A 21,946-nucleotide genomic window follows, 5' to 3' on the forward strand; every position below is an offset into this window, starting at 1 on the left:
TGTGTAGGTTTTTGTGTGCGATAGTGTGTGTTATCTAAATATGACTCAATCCCAGTCATTGCCATCATGATCTTGGACAAAGTCTTTCTTTAGATGGAAATAAGGGCCCATTCCCTTATCCACCAAAGGATTCTTAGGGGGTGGATCCTGAGGAAATGTAATAATAATAAAGCCAGAGCTAACAGACACACACACACACACACACACAAAGAACATTTGACATAAACACCCCCTGTAGTGTGGGATCCTCGTGTCTTTGTGCGCTCTTGGCCTAGACACCAGCTGGTCTCTTTTCTTTTCAACTTGCTCACTGTATATTCATCCTCATATTACCCAGCAGCCCCTCCTTTCCTTGCAACAGACACTCCAACACCACCAACCCTGCGATCCACCCTCTACGGGAGCACCCTTTCTTAATCCCATACGACACCCACTGCCACTGAAACCACACTCGAACTAATCCTGGCATCACATCGCCTTATCATGCCAATCCAGAGCCACGCAAATAAGAATAATAGTACAAAAAAACACAGCAGGAGTAAACTGAAGCAGTAGTTTGGCCCTTGGGCATTTTAAGCGGCATCATGCTGACATGTCTCCATTTAAATATTCCAGAAAGAAAGGGAAAAGAGGGTCCTGGCGCCTTGAAATGCTACAGCAAAGAAAGGGAGATGCTTAGAGGAGAACCTGTGTGATGTGGGTGAATATTGGGGGTTGGCGGGGTTGGTTAATGCGTGGGTGCAATAATTTATGAATAATAAGTCCACATGTGATGGCATAGAAAGGAGGAGCCGCAGGCTAACTCGAAATGTTCCTCTGCTCATCAAAATGAGGAGGTGGCAGCTGGTCGACTCCAGATTAAATTAAACAAGAACAGTGATGTAGGGCGGCAATACTGTCAGTAACTTTTATTGATGGGGATGTTCTATAGTAAAGATCATGATTCATGTTTTTTTCTAGCAATTGTGACTCCATGTTATACAGATTAATGCCTTTCTGGGGCACTTTGTTTTCTATTATACCAGCACCGTGCTTTACATTCACTCAGGTTGATACAACGCCACCTGCTCGACTGCCTTGGTGGCAGGTTCACTCATAACACCTGCAAGTCTCAGCTCATTAACTACAAATTACGTGGTGAGAAATTATAAATGACATTAGTAATGAGCATTTCAAGTTTTCTGATTGATTTCCTTCCTGTCAGGCAGCCAGCCTGTCAGGCAGCCATATGTTTCATTATCTTTATTTTCCTGTCAAACGTATGTAAAAGGGTTTGAGGTATGTAGCTGTCGTGGCAGTAACCGCAACAGCTACATTAATCAAAACCTCTCAAAACCTCTGTATCGGTGGGCAGTGCTGTCTGACTGCAACGGTGTTCTCTGATATTAATAAAAAGACAAAAATCTTACATATGTGCATCACAAGGTTATAAGCATCAAAAAGGTTTTTAATAAGCACCGCGCCAAAACAGGTTATTCGGCTAAAGCCTAGTGCGTTCGACCAGTGTGAGTGCAACCGCTCCGCGCCTAGCTGCTGCCAGCTGGCCGTCCCCGGCCCGTCTGAGAGAGGTGGGCTTTTGTAGAGCGTGTTTGCACATGTACGAGCACGTGCACGTGTACGAGCACGAGGCCTACGGCAGTTCTGACGTCATTTCCTGTGCGCCTGTTGGGACATAGAAAAAAGAAGGAGGGACCATGCGCAGACATTTAAAACAATGGCGGTGTTGGTGTGATGCGGAGGTGGAGTGTTTACTGCAGATTTGGTCGATGAAAAGATTCAAAAACAGTCGACAAGACGCACAAAAACTCAGAGGTCTACGGAAAGATTTGTAAACAAAGCCACGCATCGCAATGACGTCATCAATGCATGTGACGTGTTACGGCGTGATGACGTATAGGCAGCAAGAAGCATTCTCCGAGGCCCAGGTGGTGTGAGTACAAACGGGCCTGGAAAGTGTGAGTGCACCCTCAGTTACTTAAGATCATCGATGCAAAGGCTTTGTTTAATGAATTAGTTTAATGCAAATAAACAGTGCATGGTGCTTCCGCATGGATGGTCATTACAGTCGCACAGTAGGCTTACACTGTGGACACCGAACCAACACATCCTTGGCGGATGTGTGCCCTGAAGAAGACATAATGGGGCGGATATTTAAAGTGGAGGAAGAGAGAGATAATAGTGAGGGGTGAAGAGAAGAGAGAGGTCAGAGAAAACGACAGAAAGTGTCCAAAGTTTGGGAACATTTTGAGCCGAGACTAGACAAAAACTCTGGACAGTGTGTGCTCTGTCACTGAGCAAAAGTATTTCTTATCTATATTACTTGACTACTCGATTACTAACATACCCAACACTGTACGGACTCTCACTGTGTGCTGCAAAAATACTGCTGCCCTGTCTCCTTTAGATGTGCACATTTGTCACCTTCGGCCTGCGCCCCAATGACTTGTCCACCTCACACTGTGCTGGTAAAAGTGTCATTTTACGCCTACGCTATGCAATATATGGGATATCACTGTCTTGCATTACCTCTTCCAGTATGCAGACACCCCAGTGTAAAGCCGCTGGTCTTTACACATTCACATTTACCGTTTAATAGGATGCTCCGGGTCGACAGGATTGTAATCTGTCCTAACTCTTGAACGGGAGACCTCGAGGCATCGGTACTACCCTGAGTGTTTCAACAGAAAAACACGCACAGTTCTTTCCTCATCTCCAGATCTCTTGCACTGCAGCGGGCAGGTACAGACAGCAATCCTCTGTCTACGCGTTCCTCAGGTAAAAGGGAAATACCACTGCGTTTTTGATCTAGGACAGCTGTTCACAAGCCAAGCTCATTTGAGGCTGTTGGGAGTTTCCTAATGGCTCTCCATAGATGGTTTGATTTCACCATTATTGAATTTTAAGGATTATACTTTGTCTGAGGCTTCTTTAATACCCCTTCTTTCCCAGGCAGACAGTAATAAAAGCTTTAAACTGGAGAAAAATCAGAGAAAAATGAGGAGCTGTGGTCTCAAGTGTAACCGTCTGAGTCGTTAATCAAGTTGGTATAATCTATTATTCTCTCACCCATAAGAAGAAGGTATTTTATCTCTATTTCTGTGATTTATTGTATTACATTAATCACTTTGTATTGAAATTTTGCATGTAAGGTAATGTAGCCTACATCTAAATGGTTGATATTCTACGTCAATTGTTTTCTGCCGTCTTTAGAAGATGCTTTTATTTATAATGTCTTAATGTGAAGTGACGACATGCGTTATTTACACTGGCGCCACCCTGATAGGAAGCCACTATCCCTGTTTGTTTTTTTAGCACTATGCTATGTGTGGTGTCAATGTACCTTCTTCTCTAGCAGTTATAGGAGTTACCTGACTTGTTATGCTAACATTACCTGCAGCAGCACAATTCAGAGTGCAAGCTGGTTGTTGTTGTTGTTGTCCAGTGAAAAACCAACTCCAGAGCACCAAGCGTATGCAAGCAGACACATTCAAACGCTTTACTGAATTTCTGCGCTGCTGGCTTCAAAGAATTCTTTCCTTTCTCTTTTTAGAAACTGCCTTCATCACATGTAAAGCATCACTGTAAACTCAATGAACCCCGACATAATCAACAGCCTGGCTTACACAAACATGCACACATGATAGTTCAAGCTAATTCCTGCTCCCTCCCAGTGCTGGTGATCAACAAGTGATTATATCAGCCAATAATTCACTTCACTCAATCTTTACCCAAAGAATAAATAAAACACTGTACACTAAGGTAAAGAGAGGTAGGGGCATGTGACATCTCAGACACTGTTGGTTATATTTTCAGAAAGGTCAAAGGGTGCTGTGGGTCATATCTTATCATGGAACTTGATTGGCCTAAGGGGGAACTGTAATATTTATTTAGCTTCCTCATTCATCGCTGCTCACAAACAGAGGCGATGGCCTTTAAGTGTGTTAGGTATTCATGATCAATAGTTTAGCATATATATGAAACCCTTAACTTTTGGAAAACTCCACCAGGCACAGTCTTACCGCGTAAATAGCTCTTTTAAAAACAGACTAGATCTACTGAAACGGTGAAACTCTGAAACATGCTGATGGCTCTGCTGGGAATGAACTACCAATCTACAACTCGTCATCAGCATGAGCGTGACAAAGCAGCTCGGCAGCATTGCATCAATAAAGCTTGGGGAGAGCTAAGACTATAAATATACCATCCTACTTCCCCAATCTCGAATTTTCTTTTTACGACATTAAGGATTCTCGCCAAATCACTTTTTGCTGACGGAACGGTCTACCCCTGTCTGAAAAAGGAACCACGGCGCAGACTGATTTATAATCTAGGGCGTGGGTAGTAGAGATGTTCTGGTATGTTTTCCTTTCCGATCCATGAACCTGTGCAACGGCCAATGCAGAGAACCAATCCAATACTAAGCCAGTATGGATGTGATGTGATGGCTATCATTGTGTGGCCTGGCTCAAGTGAAACCCTTTGCAAAACATGAGCAAATACGTCATCTTGTCACTCCACCTCCGCATCACACCAACGTTAACCTTTCGCCATCATTGTTGTTGTTGTTGTTAAATGTCTGTGCATGGTCCGTCTTTTTTTTTTTTCTATGCCGAACAGGCGCACATAAAATAACGTCAGAGCCGCCGTAGGCCTTGTGCTCGTGCCCATACACGTGCGCACGCTCGTGCTCGTACATGTGCAAACACGCTTTACAAAAGCCCACCTCTCACAATCGGGCTGTGGACGGCAGCTGGCAGCAGCTAGGTGCGGAGCAGTTACACTCACACTGGTCAAACGAACTAGGCTTTACCCGTAAAACCTGTTTTGGCCCGGTGCGGAAGGACAGTGTGAGTGCGCCCTTAATCTAGGTTGTAGAGGTGTTTCCTTTCTGATCCCTGAACTTTAACGACCAATACCCAGTACCAATCCAATACTAAGCCAGTATGGATGTGATGTGATTGCTATCATTGTGTACCGCCTGGCTCAAGTTTGCAAAACATGAGCAAATACGTACAGAGAATGGATGCCATAGAACTTTCTTTTATCATCTCGTCAGCCATAATTAAAAAAGAGCATGAAAACTATGTTAAGTAGATTTTTTAGGGGCTTAATGACGTGGCGCCAGATCAACGCATGGATTTGTGCACTCATCGAAACAGCTACCAGCATTTTAGGCAGTATCGGAGGCATATCCAATACTGGTATCGGCACTAGAACAACTCTAGTGGGTAGTGGGTTTGTTTAGTCTGTCAGTTGACAGGTAAAATAATTTAAAAAATGCTTGTTTTCCGGTTGTGGTACCTGCCCAGGAACTTAAGTACAGATGAAGAAACCGACACACATTGAGTAATGTCAGTTTCCTGTAATACCCATGTGGTTTCTTTGCTGTAATCAGGAAGTTGGCAGGTCAGTGCCAAAATGACTCAAAGACGAGGAGCAGTATCTGTGGCAGAGACGAGACTCTTCTCACTGTTTAATCATTTACAAATGGAAGAGACTCTTTAGTAATTCTCCATCGGGGAGCTCTCAGGCCGTTTTCTGGAACAGCAAAGTGACACTGACAGCCACAACACCAACAGGACCGTAATTTCTCAACCCCCCTGGGACACATTTAGGAGTTTTTTCACAGAGACAAACTCGATGAAAACAAACGCAAGCTGTAAAAGAGAAACGTCTGGGGTCAACTTCTCTAAGGCTACCTATCAAAACAGTGTCTCCGAGCTGCCTTCTCCGAAACAGATTAAGCAGTCATCACAGTAATGTCAGATCACAGCAAGTTAGGATTCCCATAATAGCAAGTTTACAGATGTGTCAACGAGGGAAAGTCCCTCAGTGTGACTCCACCAGTCTCTGGCAGGGCACCAAACATCATTTTGAGTTTTCATTACATTCTCAAAAATCATGACTAGCCGTTGAAAGAGTTATTCAAAGTGACTAGTGTATTTTGGAAACCATTACTCCCCATCAGTGTTAGACGGATGAAAATGCTCATTTCCTCCCTTTGCAGTCGCTCTCTGAGCTGCTCAGAAAAAGCGGAGGGGCCCGAGCAAATGGCTGATTGCTCTGAGCTAATGCACTGTGGGGACGGCCTTCAAAGTACAAAATGCAACTGCGGTGTTTGCAAGAATATGCAGCGCTTTTAACAGCACAACATAAAGTGGATGGGATGGATGCATAACGTGACCCGCTTGGTCCCACGCCGATCATATTCAGAGACGGAAATGAGCTGCAACCACCAGCTCAACCCTGCGTGTTGTGGCTGTGCCTGACTCTCTACCAGTCAGTCAGCCGGACGGGTCGCCCACCGTCGTTCTCTCTGCTCTACAAAACCCTACTGTACGATCAAAAAGTGAAAGTGGCCTGACAAATGTGCAAAACCAATGAGGTTTAGGGATGATAAGAGCTCTCATCCACTTCACCAACCTCAACAAGTTAATAGTTCAACCGCAGCGTCACACCAAAGCACACTCCTGAAAACATTATTTATGGTGAAACTAGTTCATTACAAAAATCACAAGGTGGCCACAGTCGCCCACCGAGCCTGTAATGAAATGCTTAGCTAACAGCTGATGCCTGTGTGATGATGAGAGTGACGCATTCACACCCGCGGGTCAATGAGCTGCCTGAACTCTAAAAAACTTCTGACTCAGACTGATGTGAAAACAGCACGAAATAAAACCCGGCCTTGTTCGAACTCTGAATGGTGTGTTGCATAACCCAGAGATTGGCAACTGAGGAGGTCACCACCATTTATCAGGAAGAACACTCAATGGTTCATTGTGATATTGCCAGTTTGCCTCCTGGGTACTGCCGAGGTGCCATTGAGCCAGGGTTGGGTGATTGGACGCTGAACAAAACTGGATTTGGGGTGATTTTTTGGGCCATTGTTATAACATTATTTTGCTATTTCACTTGGTCTTGGAAGAGTCAGCAGCAGCCGCCCAACACTCTGCAGACAGAGAGGGAAAACTGTTTTAAGAGGCGGCATATTTTCATATCTTACTCGTGAATTAAGGGTTTATTTGGAAAAACTAAACCTGGATTGGTGACTGGATTTTGTTAGCGTCCAGTTTTAATGAAGTGTGTGTCGCAAAGTTAACGTCTTAGCTCAGTGAAAGAGAGAAACTCAAATTTAGAAGATGTATGCGCTTGAATTTTTCAGTTTTCAAGGACAATAAGTGTAAGAATATGTCTTTCTGTGACAGTTTGTGAGTTTATGTTGCGTAGCGAACACGCCGCTCACACACATCTCCCACCGCTCATACACCTGGCCGAATATGTTGCTAACCGCTGGTTGCTAGGCTGACTGTGGCTGGTTGAAGAATATTAACAGATTACCAAACCCTACCTTGAGCAACTGCTGGGAGCACTTGTCCACATGCAGCCCGCCCCGCACGCTTTGACATTTCACCATTAATGCACATGTATAGGTCCTGTTTGTGCATGTGTGTGTCTCAGGCCTGTGTATTTCCCTATGGAGATTAATAAAGTATGTCTTAAGGATATTAATATAGCATCAAACAAATGTGTTATGTAAAGATATTATACGATTCATACGTTATATTAACGTACCCAAATCACAGGTGTTATATTAACACCCCCCCCCCCCCCCCCCCCTTTTCACTGGACACTTTAATTTGCACACTACCACCTGCACTGGTCATACAAACACACTCACTTATATTTCATGTGTATAATTCAATGCCATATGTTTAGTCTTGCTTGTGTTCATGTTTATATTTATGTAGGCACTGTCAAATCAAGTCAAATTCCTTGCAATGAAAATTGTCTGGCAATAAACCTGATTCTGATTCTGATTCTGATTATGGAGAAATGGCATCCTGAGCAGAGAATGAAGTCACTCAGTGTGTGTGTGCGTGTTGTAATGGAGCTTCTCTGTTTGTTTTGATAGTCGGTGCACCCGCTCCTGCATGTTGGTGCATGTGGCCCTGAATAAACGGCGCTATTGCACGTATTGTGGAACGGTCTTCGACAACTGTGTAGAGGCAAATCCCAGCCCACTTCCTTTTCCCAGTATTTTGAGTACAGCTCCTTGAACAAGCTTGGTAGGAATTCTGGCTGCAAGGTCAAGATAGACAGGTATTATGTACATATGTGTACACACACACAAACAGCACCATGTAAGGACGTTAAATACACACCACAAGTTATCAGAGCTTGTGAATATGCCTCAAATATGCTCACACAGCAAGATAACAGTGACAAACCCAGATTAGGGGAATTTTCACATCTATGTCAACTGTAACAACTTAATTTTATCAAAAACAACTTTATCAAAACGTGTCAAATAGTTTGAGCTGCAAAGCTTTAAGCTGAAGTAATCACACTGCTTTGCATCTCTCACCTCTGCTTCAAATGTTTCGAACCAAAAGGCAAAATTAAGATGCAAGGGAAGGGAAATTAGATGCAAGTAGGAATAGAGTAGACAGCTAATGCTGAACAGGGTATTGGCTGTGTGTGTGTGTGTGTGTGTGTGTGTGTGTGCGCTCTTTTAAGGAAATGAGAAAATGAACCTCCTAGACAAGGGCAGGGGTTAAAACCCTGCTGACAGTACAAGCTTGACTACCTTATATGTATACTAGATTTGGGTTACACTGCTTTAAAAAATAATAAATGTTGACGTGACACCTTTATAACTGTATATATATATATATACATACATTTAAATGGGAAGAGCACTTGAATACATACTCTACATTTGAATTGCTGAGTCAAATGTTGTAGGGTGGTTTCAATCACGACTTGGATCCACTGGAGCTCAGAGTCTCGCATGTTTTCTCAAAGAGAGGTAACGTTTATCATGGTTATCCGTGGAGGGATTCACATGATTTAAGTCTCAATACATACATAATATGAAAACAATTAAAATGAAAAAATTATATAAATAATAAACAGTAAAAACATTCATAAATAAATACATGAATAAAAAAATAAAAATATAGAAATAAATGCAAGAATAAATGGGACCTAATGCCTCCTTAACATATGGACACAGAAATACAGAAATAAATCAATGTAGGTGAACAAAAATCAAAGCAAGCATTTATGTATAATTGTATTTATGCATTTATATATTTGTTCATGCATTTATTATGTTATTTATACATTTATTCCAGCATTTATTTGTTTATTTATTTATTTATTGAGACTTAAGTCATGTTTAGTCCTCCACAGTTAGCAAGCTAGGTAGTCAAATAACCTACAGTTGCTGTCACAATTTTATTTAAAATTAAATTAAATCACCAGACAACCCCTTACTTCCAGTACTTTGGTGTAAAGACAGAAAAGCTGCAGGAACAACAGTGAAAAGGGCGTGTTAGTGCAGCAAGTGTAGCTCCCTGTTAGCATGCTGCGGCTACAATGCTAACCTAACAAGCTAAACTTCCATAACACACACACACAAGGGTTGAAAACGACATGTCCACGAAACCAAAACGTTGCCCGTGTGGGAAGGTAATACTAGGGTGAATTTATAATGTGTAACACGGTTCCTATTTTAGAGTCAGGACCGTACAAGGAGCCGAGATCCGCAAATGAGGAGCGGAAGTTGAGCTAAAAATAATAAGAGCAGCGGTTTGTGTCGAGGCCCGGAGGAGGAGGCTTTTTATCAGCGTTTAACTCAAATAAACTAAAACAGCTCGACTCCCGGGACACAGGAGAGGAGAAGACCGGTTTAAAATGCAACTTTTGCCCTTAAACATCAACCGCTGACGGCTTCAGGTTTGCGTAGTGGTTGAATTCTTACCTTCTCCTCGTCGGATAGCTGCTCCTCATGATCCGCCATCTTTTCTTCCGGCACCACCAGCTTGTCAGAGCCCCGTGACGTCATCGCATGGGTGGATTCCCAGCTCTGGGTTTTTTTTTTTTTTTTTTAAATGATTGATGCTCAACTGAGTGTGTGTGTGTGTGTGTGTGTGTGTGTGTGTGCGCGTGTGTGTGTGTGTGTGCGTGTGAGTGTGTGTGTGAGAAAGTGTGCTTGTGTGTGTGTGCGTGTGTGTGTGTGTGCATGTGACTGTAGCATGAGTTTGATTTATTTATTTATGGGTTTTTTTGGATTAATGCTCAACTAAGTGCGTGTGTGTGTGTGTGTGTGTGTGTGTGTGTGTGTGTGTGTGTGTGTGTGTGTGTGTGTGTGTGTGAGTTTGTGTGTGAGAAAGTGTGCGTGTGTGTGTGTGTGTGTGTGCGTGTGTGTGTGTGTGTGCGTATGACTGTAGCATGAGTTTGATTTATTTATTTATGGGTTTTTTTTGGATAAATGCTCAACTAAGTGTGTGTGTGTGTGTGTGTGTGTGTGTGTGTGTGTGTGTGAGTGTGTGTGTGAGAAAGTGTGCGTGTGTGTGTGTGTGTGTGTGTGTGCATGTGTGTGTGTGTGTGTGTGTGTGTGTGTGTGTGTGTGTGTGTGCATGTGTGTGTGTGTGTGTGTGTGTGTGTGTGACTGTAGCATGGGTTTTATTTATTTATATATTTATTTATTTCAGAATTAGGGGGGACATGACACAAGAGTGTTATTTTTTATTTTTTAGAGCCGATCCCAGGTGACATTGGACGTGAGGTGGGGTCCAGTCTATCACAGAGCACTTAGAGTCATCAATGAACCTGTTGTTGCAGCACTCTTTTACTTTCTCTTATTTTTATGCACCAAAACACCAAGTATCATGCAAACTCCTACTTGGCAGTAAATCTGATCCTGATAATATTATTTTTTACTTAAATATTGCACTGTTAGCATATCTGAGGCTCACATTTATAGTTGTTTCATTTCCTCATGGGGGCAAATTCTATTTTTGTACAGCTTTTGGATCTAAAACGACGAACGCTTTCTTCAGTTTGCGTCTCATTTGGAGCATTTAGTCAGTCATCGTAACAGAGTCCCAGAGCATGCAGGGTTTGAGTCCTGCACCTCCTGCACGTCAGGGTCTCACCACTAGTGTCCTAACTGTGTTGTTTCTGCAGTTTTAATTTTAATGTGTGCTCAGTCAGAAAAGCATGGAGCCTCTTGTCTGCACCAATAACAGTACTTTTGATTAGCATTTATTCCTCTCATCTCATCTTCAGCCTCTTATCCCGGGTCGGGTCTCGGGGGCAGCAGCTCCAGCAGGGGACCCCAAACTTCCCTTTCCCGGGCCACATTAACCAGCTCTAACTGGGGGATCCTGAGGCGTTCCCAGGCCAATGTGGAGATCTAATCTCTCCACCTGGTCCTGGGTCTTCCCCGAGGCCTCCTCCCAGCTGGACGTGCCTGGAACACCTCCCTAGGGAGGCGCCCAGGGTTCATCCTTACCAGATGATCCTGAACCACCTCAACTGGCTCCTTTCAACGCAAAGATTTGATGATTTATATACAGTATATATAGTTTTATATATATATATATATACTGTTTTATATTTCTGTTTTTACAAATATATGTTCTCTGTATAATATTGTTGTTGTTAAACATGTTGTTTTTGTTTAGCTGGAGTTTGAATCCAAAACAATTTCCCCCTGGGATCATTAAAGTATTTCTGACACACTGAAGCGTCTTTAATTTTGCATTAAATATGAGTATTAAGCTTTTTTTATCATAAATGCAACCTGACTCAGCATGCATGCTTCTTCACAGCGATATATTTGTAATTTACATTTACATTTACACCTGCGCTTCAGTGCTTTGACGAAAAGACGAGTAAATGAGAGAAAATATTTCCCTTCAATCCATCAAGAAAAGGTCATTTTCGAGGGGTGTGTGTGTGTGTGTGTGTGTGTGTGTGTGTGTGTGTGTGTGTCATGTATTTCCCCACTAGGTGGCGAGCTAAGACTATTTGTTTGACACAAAGAGAGGAATGAGATTAGTTTCACTGTGTGACTCATTCCAGTCAAACTGCCAGCAAAACACTTTATACTGAATAAAAATCAGAATCAGAAAAACCTTTAATGTCCCGCAGACGGGGAAAAAGTTTGTCACAGCAGCAACAGAGTATTACAAAATAAGATAAAAAAATAGCAAAACAAAGCAATAAAGTTAAATTTAAAAAGGGAAGAAATAGAAAAAGACATATATACATATTCACATGATATAGTGCAGTTGTTCTTGTTTTGTAATAATAAAGTATGGAGTAAATAAATATGAGTAATAAGACCAAATAGTGCAAAAACAGAAGTGACAGAAGTGAAAAAAGAACAACGCTGTGCTGAGACAGAGGCAGAGAGGAGGTTGGTGTCAGTAGCATCACTGATGGTGACATGATTGTTGCTTTAGGGGGTTCAGATTATTCGGTTTAAGCACTGAGGAGACGCCTGGGTGAAAGGATCCGTTCTCTCTTCCTGATCCATGCGGTATGACTCAATACCACAGTGAATAACGAGTGAAAACCCTGCATACTGTGCTGACTCAGCAATGTTGTGAAAAAGAATCATGAAGTTGCATAAAATGGAAATATCCTATCTGGAAATTGAGTGCTGTGTTGAGTTACTTTTGACCACAGGAGAGACTCGGGGGCGGCAGTAGCTCAGTCCATAGGTCACTCGGCCCTTGACCCTGTGTGGACCATGAATGGAGCATTGACCGTGGCTGGAGAGGTGCCAGTTCATTTCCTGGGCACCCCAACAGAGCTGCTGTTTAGCAAGGCACTGAGCCCCCCAGCTGCTCGGGGCGCCGGTCACTGGCAGCCCCCTCGCTCTAACATCCCTCCATTAGTTGCATGTACATAGGTCCTGTTTGTGCATGTGTGTGTATTTCAGGCCTGTGTGTGTGTAACATGAACAAGACATCTTCTTCTTCTTCTTCTTATAGAGTTCAAAACACGCAGTGCTGCTGTGACACGTAACCTTTTAACAAAACCTGCCTTATTAGACCTATTACTAACATGCCTGCAGGTACATCACAACAACTCCTTTTCTCTGCGCCAGGTTGTTATTCACGGGTCGATTTGCGAGGGAACGTTGAATTACGCCCTCACTGAGCTACAAAAACGAAGCCTTCAGACTAAACTGCTGCCTGCCGGCTGTGTTCTGCTTCTCCCGTGCCTTGCCCTTTCCCTCTCCCTCCCAGACTGTAATTTATACCTCCTTTGAAAAGACTCGGTCTTCATGTGATGCCAGCACCGTAGCTCTGTGTTTGTCTCGGTATGGGGTCACTTCGGTACTCATATTGCCACTATGTATTATAGCACTCTAACAGGGTGTGACAGCAGCGAAGAGAGGACAGGAATTGATGTCTTACAACAAGCCTGACTTTGTCCACGCTTCGCCTTCTCTTTCATCCAGGTGCCGTCATCTACACGACACATTTCCCATCTTTCCAGCGCCTTTACTTCTTTATTTTGTCCTATTTTCATTTAATTAGAAATAAATCCCATCACATATGCTCTTGGGATGTCTTTAAACTCTGAACCTAACGTATCTTTACACACAAAACCTTAATCACTGGGTCTTTAAGTCCCTAACCATCAGCACAAGTAGGTGTATAATTGTGCTGCCTCAGATTTGGGATGACGAGGCATGCCGGAGGATCCAACCGAGGGATTTTAAAAGCCCTGTAATCTGCCCTCGAACTTGAATGGCCCGCGGTGCCGCCATTGTGCCATTGTGTCGACACTGGAGCCACTCATCACCTCTGGGGACCAAAAAGGGGGCATTGAGAACTCTGCATCTGAAAAAGGGGCCTGCTCTGTGACTCATCCCTAGCCACTGGTTAGTCACCTCGGATACTCCTTACACAGTTCCCACTCGGACAACAATCACCCGGCGGACTCAAAAGACGCTAAAACGCTGAGGTATTATAGATGCAGAATGATGAATGGTTTGGATTTTTTGATAGAAGCAGCACGACTTTTGTGTGTGAGTATCGTTTCGGTGATGCCGCGCCGACTGATCCTTCTCTGTTCCCCAGCCATGAGAGTATCAGTGTGAGAAATGTCTTCTTGGCAGCGCATGAAAGTCAAAGGAGGCAACGGCAGCGTGGGGACGAGTGAGAGCGTATTTCCACACCTCCCGACAGTATCTGGTGTAGTCTGCTTTGTGTGTTAGCTGCTGGGTTTGAATGTGGGCAGCAGCAATGCAGATACATGAGGGTTTGCACAGCTGAGCGAAAGCGGGGGTTTAAACCTGCAGGTAGGATCCTCTGGATTAAGTCCCAATGTGTTTTTTGGTAAAAGACGATAATATAAGCTTAATTTTGTGGCTTGTGCTGCACTTGTAATGACAATAAAGTGGTCTAATCTCATCTAATCTAATGGGAAGATGTTTTAAAATGTGTATCTTTTCTGCAAATTATCATTTTTAGCTCATTTTTCTGATTTCAACGCATGTTTTACAGATTTGCTTTTCATGATTCTGACTGAAATTGGTGAAACCCATTGGTTTGCAAAAGTACCACATCCACTTCCAAACCTCCACACGGCCTCGTGGGACTCTGGTGCCCCACTAAGCCACAAATATGGGCTTTCAACGCCAGTCTGGCTGTGATCACACTCCCCTGGAATTCCTCGGTACACCAACACTCCCAGTTCTGATTAGCGCTCCTCTCACAGACATTACATTCTTGTCTGAGTGATTGCAAAGTTATTCTGGCGAGGAGGCTTCAAACCAGACCCGAAACATTTGAGAATTCAAGTTTACACTTCTAGGTTAAGCTCTCACACTTGCAAACCACAACGAAATGACTGTTTCTCCTCTCGCCTCTAAGAATGTAACACTGTAAAAGCCTGACGAGGGCAACAGACACACACAGTCTCAACTCATCTCCAGGGTGATGCAGTAAGATCCGTGACCTCGGAGGAGGATGGATGCTGGAATGAACATCGTCAGCCAGCAAATCTGTAGGTCTGACTCTCCGACACGCTCACCATAAAGTACCTGGACCACATGTTGAATTATGGATTTAGGCTTCGCTCACACACACACACATGTTGCAGCTGAAGGAGAAAAATGTGAGAAGTAGCTCCCAACCGATTTGTTGAAAGTCGAAACCGACCGCTGTGTGATAAACGGTGTCGAGCGAGGAAAGAAGAAACATGTGTCAAAGTTAGATGTTCGGAAACAGGAAAGTGACACTGGGGCGATTCACTGTGAAGGGAAATATAGATATCATGTTCTGTTTTAACAGAATGGCAGTCGAGCCTTTGGTTGTAGCGCTCGATGCTTCTTAGAAATATTGGCGTAAACGTAACACCGATAACATAAACGCACGTTTAGCCGACATGCAGGTCACGTAAAGGGTCAAGGGTCAAAACTGGGTCCTCTTCTGTTTCGTCTTGGTCAAATAAGAACCTCGAAACATGAAGCCTTTTGCCTTCATGATGCAGATTTGGGTTAAACATGAATATTCAAGGTGTTAACTTCCATGTGAGTTAACAGGAATTAATGGGATATCACAGGAATAAAATAGACCTATAGGGGTAATCTGCTCAGGCTGTAGTTAGTATGTGTCGTTTGCAGATAGAAACTGACCCTTTACCATAACATAAACAGACATAATTCAGTAATTGGCCAAATTAATCCATTTATGGAGGTCCCTATGTTCCCGGGCTGGACCCTTTTTCCCCAAATTAAAAAAAAAGGGTCAGATGAGAGAACATAGGACCTGGGGAACATTGGACCCGGGTAACATAGGACCCGGGAACATAGGACGCGGGGAACATAGGACCCGGGGAACATAGGACCCGGGGAACATAGGACCCGGGGAAAATAGGTACGCTCCCCATAAATGTGCCATGTGGTGAGTTAGCTAGCTAGCAAGTTAACAAATGGGGGAAGGTAATGTGTGACGGTGTGGGCTGTGTGCAAACTTAGGGTTTAAAGTAGACAACTCATTTATAGAAGAGGTTTTTAACAATCAAGAATGACTAGAAATAGGTTCAAACTACTCAAGTACCATGCTCTATCAAGCTACAATGCAATGCTAGCTAGCAAGAACTAGCCGAAGGTTTTAACAAGTTATAAATGAAGTACTTTGCTTTAGGCTACTATCTGCTGGTTAACTGAAATATGACAAAACACATAACATGTATTCACGACAGTAACATAATCAGAACTTGCATGAAAGCATGCAGTGCTTTGGCTCAGACAGTGCACCGTTGGCAGTAGCATTGTGCATGGAGAGGATTGATTCTGATTTAATCGTATTCTGCAAAATTATCTGACAGAACGCACTCCTGTGGCAGTAGCTCAGTCCATAGGTGACTCAGCTGGGAACCGTTGGGTCGCTAGTTTGAGTCCCTGTGTGGACCATGAATGGAGTGTGGACTGGTGGCTCGAGAGGTGCCAGTTCATCTCTTTGAGCAAGGCACCGATAAGGCAACTGCTCGAGGCGCCGATCCATTCGCAGCCCCCTCACTCTGACATCCCCCCATTAATTGCATGTGTGTATATAGGTCCTGTTTGTGCATGTGTGTGTGTAACCTGAATAATAATAATAACAGAGATTAATAATTACGGGATTAATAAAGGAATTTTTCTTCTTCTTCTTCTTCTTTTTATGCAATCCAATACGTTATTTATTAAAAGGTCCATTGTGCAAAGCTCCCAAAATTCCCAAACTTAACTTGGGATTTTTCCAACCCTTTGCAACCATAGGTGGAAATGTACAAATGTACAAATGTATATGTATAAACATAATAGTTCAGTGATATTCAGATGTGATAATTGAAGGCATTTGATTTAGTGCCCATGCAACAAATGTTAAATTGTGTATGAGTAGTTTTATATGGAAACATAATGGGGAAGTCTTGACATTATGGCTTTGTCCATTAGCTTGCTCCGGGTTTAAACTTGTTCCTAAATAGAGCGAAGGATGAACCATTAGAGTCAATTATTGTTCTCCATGGCTCCGGGCTTCAGTCTGTGTCCTCTTTACACCAGGTCATGTGTCTCCGGGTGCTGTAGTTGTGTCGAAGTGCACTGTGAAGATCGTGATGCTACGTTTTTATGGTTCACAGAGGTGCTTATCATATCATGATTACAGAGGCTGCTGTGGCATTCAGAAATAAGCGTATTAGCTGTTTATCATATCTGTCAGTGAGCCTATAGTTACAGCTGCTGCTTTTTGCTGATGCACTTAAATGTGGCTTGCTCTCTCTAATTTAAAGAATGGTACGTAATCATGTGCAGTTCATGTGACGAGCGCACTTGGAGATACAGTAGACGCAACCTTTCCACTCAGATTTTCATGTTTTCATGCATCAAGGGTCGTCGTTCGATCGCTGCACGAGCACTTCAGACTAACTTTGGCCAATCTAAAAGAGAGAAAGCACCACAGTACTTGGATCTGAGAGCAAAACAACCAAAGCAGGTGCTCCTGAAATGAACATCAAGAGAAGGAAAAATAACTATTCTTCCTCCCTTGTGGACACTGACATGTGCCTCTTTGTACCCGTGTAATTTGCCCCTTGTTTTATGAACTCGCAAATCAAGTCAAGCACTAATTGTAATCTTTTAGAACTGATAAGTGGTGCTAGTCCGAGCCCAATCTATGACTCACTGTTGCAGCTGCAGTGCAACAATACTTCAAAGGACTTCTGTTTCATGTGGTGTTCCCATTATTTCGTCCAGCACCCATCAAACGCTGGATGAAGCGTCCGTGTGCAGAACCACAGCAGCATCAAAAGGGGGCGCCAACAATCAAAAAAACAAGCCCCTCTGCAGTTAAAGTTCCACCCTGATAGACTCAGAAGGGACGAAACCATGAAATATCTGATGAGAATGTGTGTGTGTGTGTGTGTGTGTGCGTGTGTGTGTGTGTGTGTGTGTGTGTGTGTGTGTGTGTGGCACCCGGTGCCATCCACCTCCCTGGTTTCTCATTGGCAAAAATCCATAAACAGTTTAATGAGTGAGCGTTGACTCAGCAGGTCAGAATGGTACTGACCGGCTTTGGAAATCAGATAATAAGGTTGCGTGTGTGTGCGTGTGTGTGTGTGTGTGTGTGTGTGTGTGTGTGTGTGTGTGTTACAATGATACCCACCTAAGACCTTTCAAGTATCAAGCCCTCCCCCCTCGTTTGCTGTTCAGCTTCTGATGATGAGTTTTTGTTGCAGCGAAATTAACTCAGAGCATCAAACATAAGATAAATCGTAACTCTGTTGGTTCTTATTAATGAATAATTGATGCAGGGGCATCTTTTTACTGTAGCCGGTCAAAGTAAAGCACATTTGAACCGGTTAAAGGGGAACTCCAACACCGGTTTTACACATGAAGTTCAGTTTGACTCATCATGAGGAACGATACTCAGACCGTGAAAACAGCTGCATGACACCTTATGTAGCTCTTGAAGGGAGCTTTCCGACAGTTTCCTCATGAGGGCTTTGGCTCGAAGACTACTTGCTCATTTAATCTAAAGTAATCCATGACAGGAAGCCTTGGTTACAAACCAGAGGTGCAGAGTTCTTGACATCTATCCACTGGAGGACCTCACCGCGGGATGCAGTGGAAAGCCCAGTTCAGACCAAAGATTTGCAACGAGACGGAACTGTTTTGTCTCTCATCTCATCTTCATCCGCTTATCCGAGGTCGGGTCTCGGGGGCAGCAGCTTTAGCAGGGGACCCCAAACTTCCCTTTCCCGGGCCACATTAACCAGCTCTAACTGGGGGATCCTGAGGCGTTCCCAGGCCAGTGTGGAGATCTAATCTCTCCACCTGGTCCTGGGTCTTCCCCGAGGCCTCCTCCCAGCTGGACGTGCCTGGAACACCTCCCTAGGGAGGCGCCCAGGGTTCATCCTTACCAGACGATCCTGAACTACCTCAACTGGCTCCTTTCAACGCTGCAGGTAAATGTTTCCTGAACTAAAACCGGACGATGGCGTCGCCTTCGACTCAGCTTGTCAAGTCGCCAGCAGCTGGTTTTAAAACTTCAAACTTCAAACCGTTCTCCATCAATAAGGGAAACTGGAGACCTTTCCAGCCTGTAGGGGGGGGGGGGTCACTGTTTGATACTCAAAAGCAAATTTTTAGTCGGACTCTCACTTTAAATCGTGCACGTGCATGCTTGCTGATATGTGTGTGTGCGCGGTGTGTAATGTGAGTCTGAGAGGTAGGTGTGTGTATGTGTGTGTGTGTGTGTGTGTGTGTGTGTGTGTGTGCCCCTCTGACACGCATACCAGTGCTGCTGAATCACCTGATGACTCGCGTACAGAAACCTTCACCCTGTTTAACGTTTTACTGCGATCCCATCAACAGCTGCACCTGTCCTCTCTTTGAACGCTCGTGTGGCCGTGTTTTTAACATGTATCACTTACAACAGGACACAGGCAAACTCACACACACACACACACACACACACACACACACACACACACACACACACACACAGACTCACACACAAACACAGTACCTAAACTGAAACAGGTAGAGAACAGGGGGAAGACTTAAAAGATGCTGGTGTTGACTTTAGTGGGGAACAGGGAGTGGAGAGGCTGACTTGAGACTGCGTTATTGTAATGAACACTCACTTTATGCATTATTTATTAAGTTAAAACTAAACTACATTTGTACCTTTTTAAAGTAATGTAAAAGTCCTTTTGTGTCACATGCATACACGAGGCTTTACTGAGTCAAAACACAGCCTTAAAGTCTCGATCAGAGCAGCGAAGCGGCACGGGAGTGGGTTGAGTGACGGACTTAGAGCGAAGGGGGATGAAAGCCAAGACAAGCCCGGCGTGGCAGGAGAGATGGATGCTTAGAGTGAGGAGCAAAGACAGACATGCCCCGTGTTCGTGTTAGCCGGGGCTTAACATGGATTTCAATGGGATAATTGAAGCCTTTGGGCAAAGACATTTCAGCGAGGTGGAAGACGACTACATGTGATGGCCCGTGTTGAAGAAACACATTTGAATGCTCCTTAGAATCAGATTGAGACGTGTATAAGATGTCTGCATCGTGCAGCGGAGGAGCCTCAGTGGCTTTCTGTTGTGATTACATAATCACATATGTGATTCACATGAATCTGTAGGTGGGCGACACGGTTCCCCGTTCGAATCCCGGCTGGAGCCCTTCTTTGTGGAGTTTGCATGTTGTCCCCGTGTCTGCGTGGGTTTTCTCCGGGTTCTCCGGTTTCCTCCCACAGTCCAAAGACGTGCAGGTGTTCGGTTCATTGATGACTCTAAATCACCCGTAGGTGTGAATGGTTGTCTGTCTCTGTTCGTCTCTATGTGCCCTGTGATAGACTGGGCACATAGAGACGTCCAGGGTGTACCCCGCCTCACGCCCAATGTCAGCTGGGCCCCCGCGACCCGGACAGGGACAAGCGATGAATTAATTAATGAATGAATGAATCTGTAGGCACAAGAGTTTGGAGAGAGAAGCATTTTGGTTTCTGTCAATCACGCGTGAGCGGGCTTTGTCTGCATGCAGCTCAACGGTCCACTTGGAGCGCAAAAGAGATCGAACCCATCGGCCGAAACGTAACCACAGAACACGTCGGTTATTGTCTGACTTTTTTTTTTTTTTGCGCAGATATCTGTCGTTTCTCTTCTCCGACTCCATTCTCGCTCCTTAAGTTCTTGAGTAGAAATGAATTGAACCATAACTCAAAAGCCAGAGTTCTCTCATTTTTACATGGACAAGGCCGTTGACGAAACTCCAAGGGTCACCCAGCAACTGCGAAAGGACAGCCTGTCCTGAAAGCCACGGCCTCACCTCAGTTTGTCAGAGGGAGGGAGGGAGGGAGGGAGGGAAGTCTAGACCGCAGTACTTACTGGGATCAAAAGGAAAGAGGGGAGCTCAATGAGGTGAAGGGTCGGAGGTCACCACCAGCCAGGGAGGACGGCAAAAAGGGCTGTTAACAAAAGGCCCACACAAAGGCCGTGAGCTGTGTGCTCAACATGTTGCATAAGCGTGGAGTGTGTTGACTCAGCGTGAGGACAAATAATCATCTCTCTCCGTCTAAATGATGACCTAGATTTTGTTACAGACCCTTAAAAGGTTGAAGGTTTAAAGGCATTTAGAGGTTCTCCAAGACCTACATCAGCGCCTGGTTGAATCTACACCGTCTACTCTTCATGTTCATCGTGACACTGAGGCATTTTGACTGCTGTTGCACATCCTGCCCTATGAAAAGTGTAAGTATAGTATAAGAATATACTATGTGCTCAAACTTGTAATGAAAGCTCTATACGGCGGTGCTGTATGTTTGCCTCCGGGGCAGGTTACAGCTGTTCGTCTTGTAAAACAAAGGACGTCAAAGTGAACTCTGGTAGTATCGCTTTATTACGCTGACAGAGTTGATTTACATTACATAGGAACATGTACCTTCAGGATTTGTTTTTTTATGTACAACAAAATCATACACACACACACACACGCACAAACACAGAACAGACAGTGTTAAGCACAGACAAAGTGGTGGAGAATCACACGATCAAAGCGACAGCAGTCATTGGCGGGAGGTCATTCCGCTCAACCTTCTTTGCGGTTGGCGCGTTGCTCTCGCGGTAAGGATCGGGAGCGGCGTGAGCGTACGCCCGCCTGTTTATCAGACAGACGCGTGACCCCCGCACGCTGCAAATCCCCCACACAGATCCTCTGCGATCCCTCGGCTCTATTTACAAAATGGCAGTGGTTCGTCTAGAAAGCAGAAGGTTAATTAGGCGGCTTTGTTCGTTGTTCGTGGCACTATTATTCACTCACCGCTGGTCTTCAGACGGGACCAGGTTTAAAAGAAGAGGCTCAACATCGATACAAAAATATAGTACAGCAATTTTTTCTTGTCATAGCAAACATTCATTCCTGTCCGTCAATGGCCCAGTCACATCAGCAGCCATTCAGATAAAAAACAACACTAAAACATAATCTGCTACACAGAGCGAAGGTAAAAGGGGGCACGACCTCAGCGGTGGTTTGCAAGTTTAAGCACATTTACAACAACTTGTGTTTAATTTGCATCACAGCTCAGCACTCAGTGAACCACGCTAATGTGTTCTGAGGAAATGTTGTTTAGCCATTAGTTTCCATTCTTTT

At 44.1% G+C, this 21,946-nt stretch overlaps 1 protein-coding gene across 1 annotated transcript in view; it reads right to left on the minus strand.

Moving 5' to 3' along the window:
* LOC310949368 (F-actin-capping protein subunit alpha-2) overlaps positions 1 to 9,850 on the minus strand; it is a gene marked incomplete at its 5' end in the record, with an annotated part of 31,407 nt that extends 21,557 nt beyond the window's left edge. The window contains one exon of the mRNA XM_083916809.1: positions 9,767 to 9,850. Coding sequence (XP_083772935.1) covers positions 9,767 to 9,850 — 84 coding nt within the window. The remainder of the gene's footprint in view (positions 1 to 9,766) is intronic.
* Positions 9,851 to 21,946: the final 12,096 nt, after the last annotated feature.

The sequence above is a fragment of the Echiichthys vipera genome (assembly GCF_963691815.1).
Source record: "Echiichthys vipera genome assembly, chromosome: 7".
Lineage (NCBI taxonomy): Eukaryota > Metazoa > Chordata > Actinopteri > Perciformes > Trachinidae > Echiichthys > Echiichthys vipera.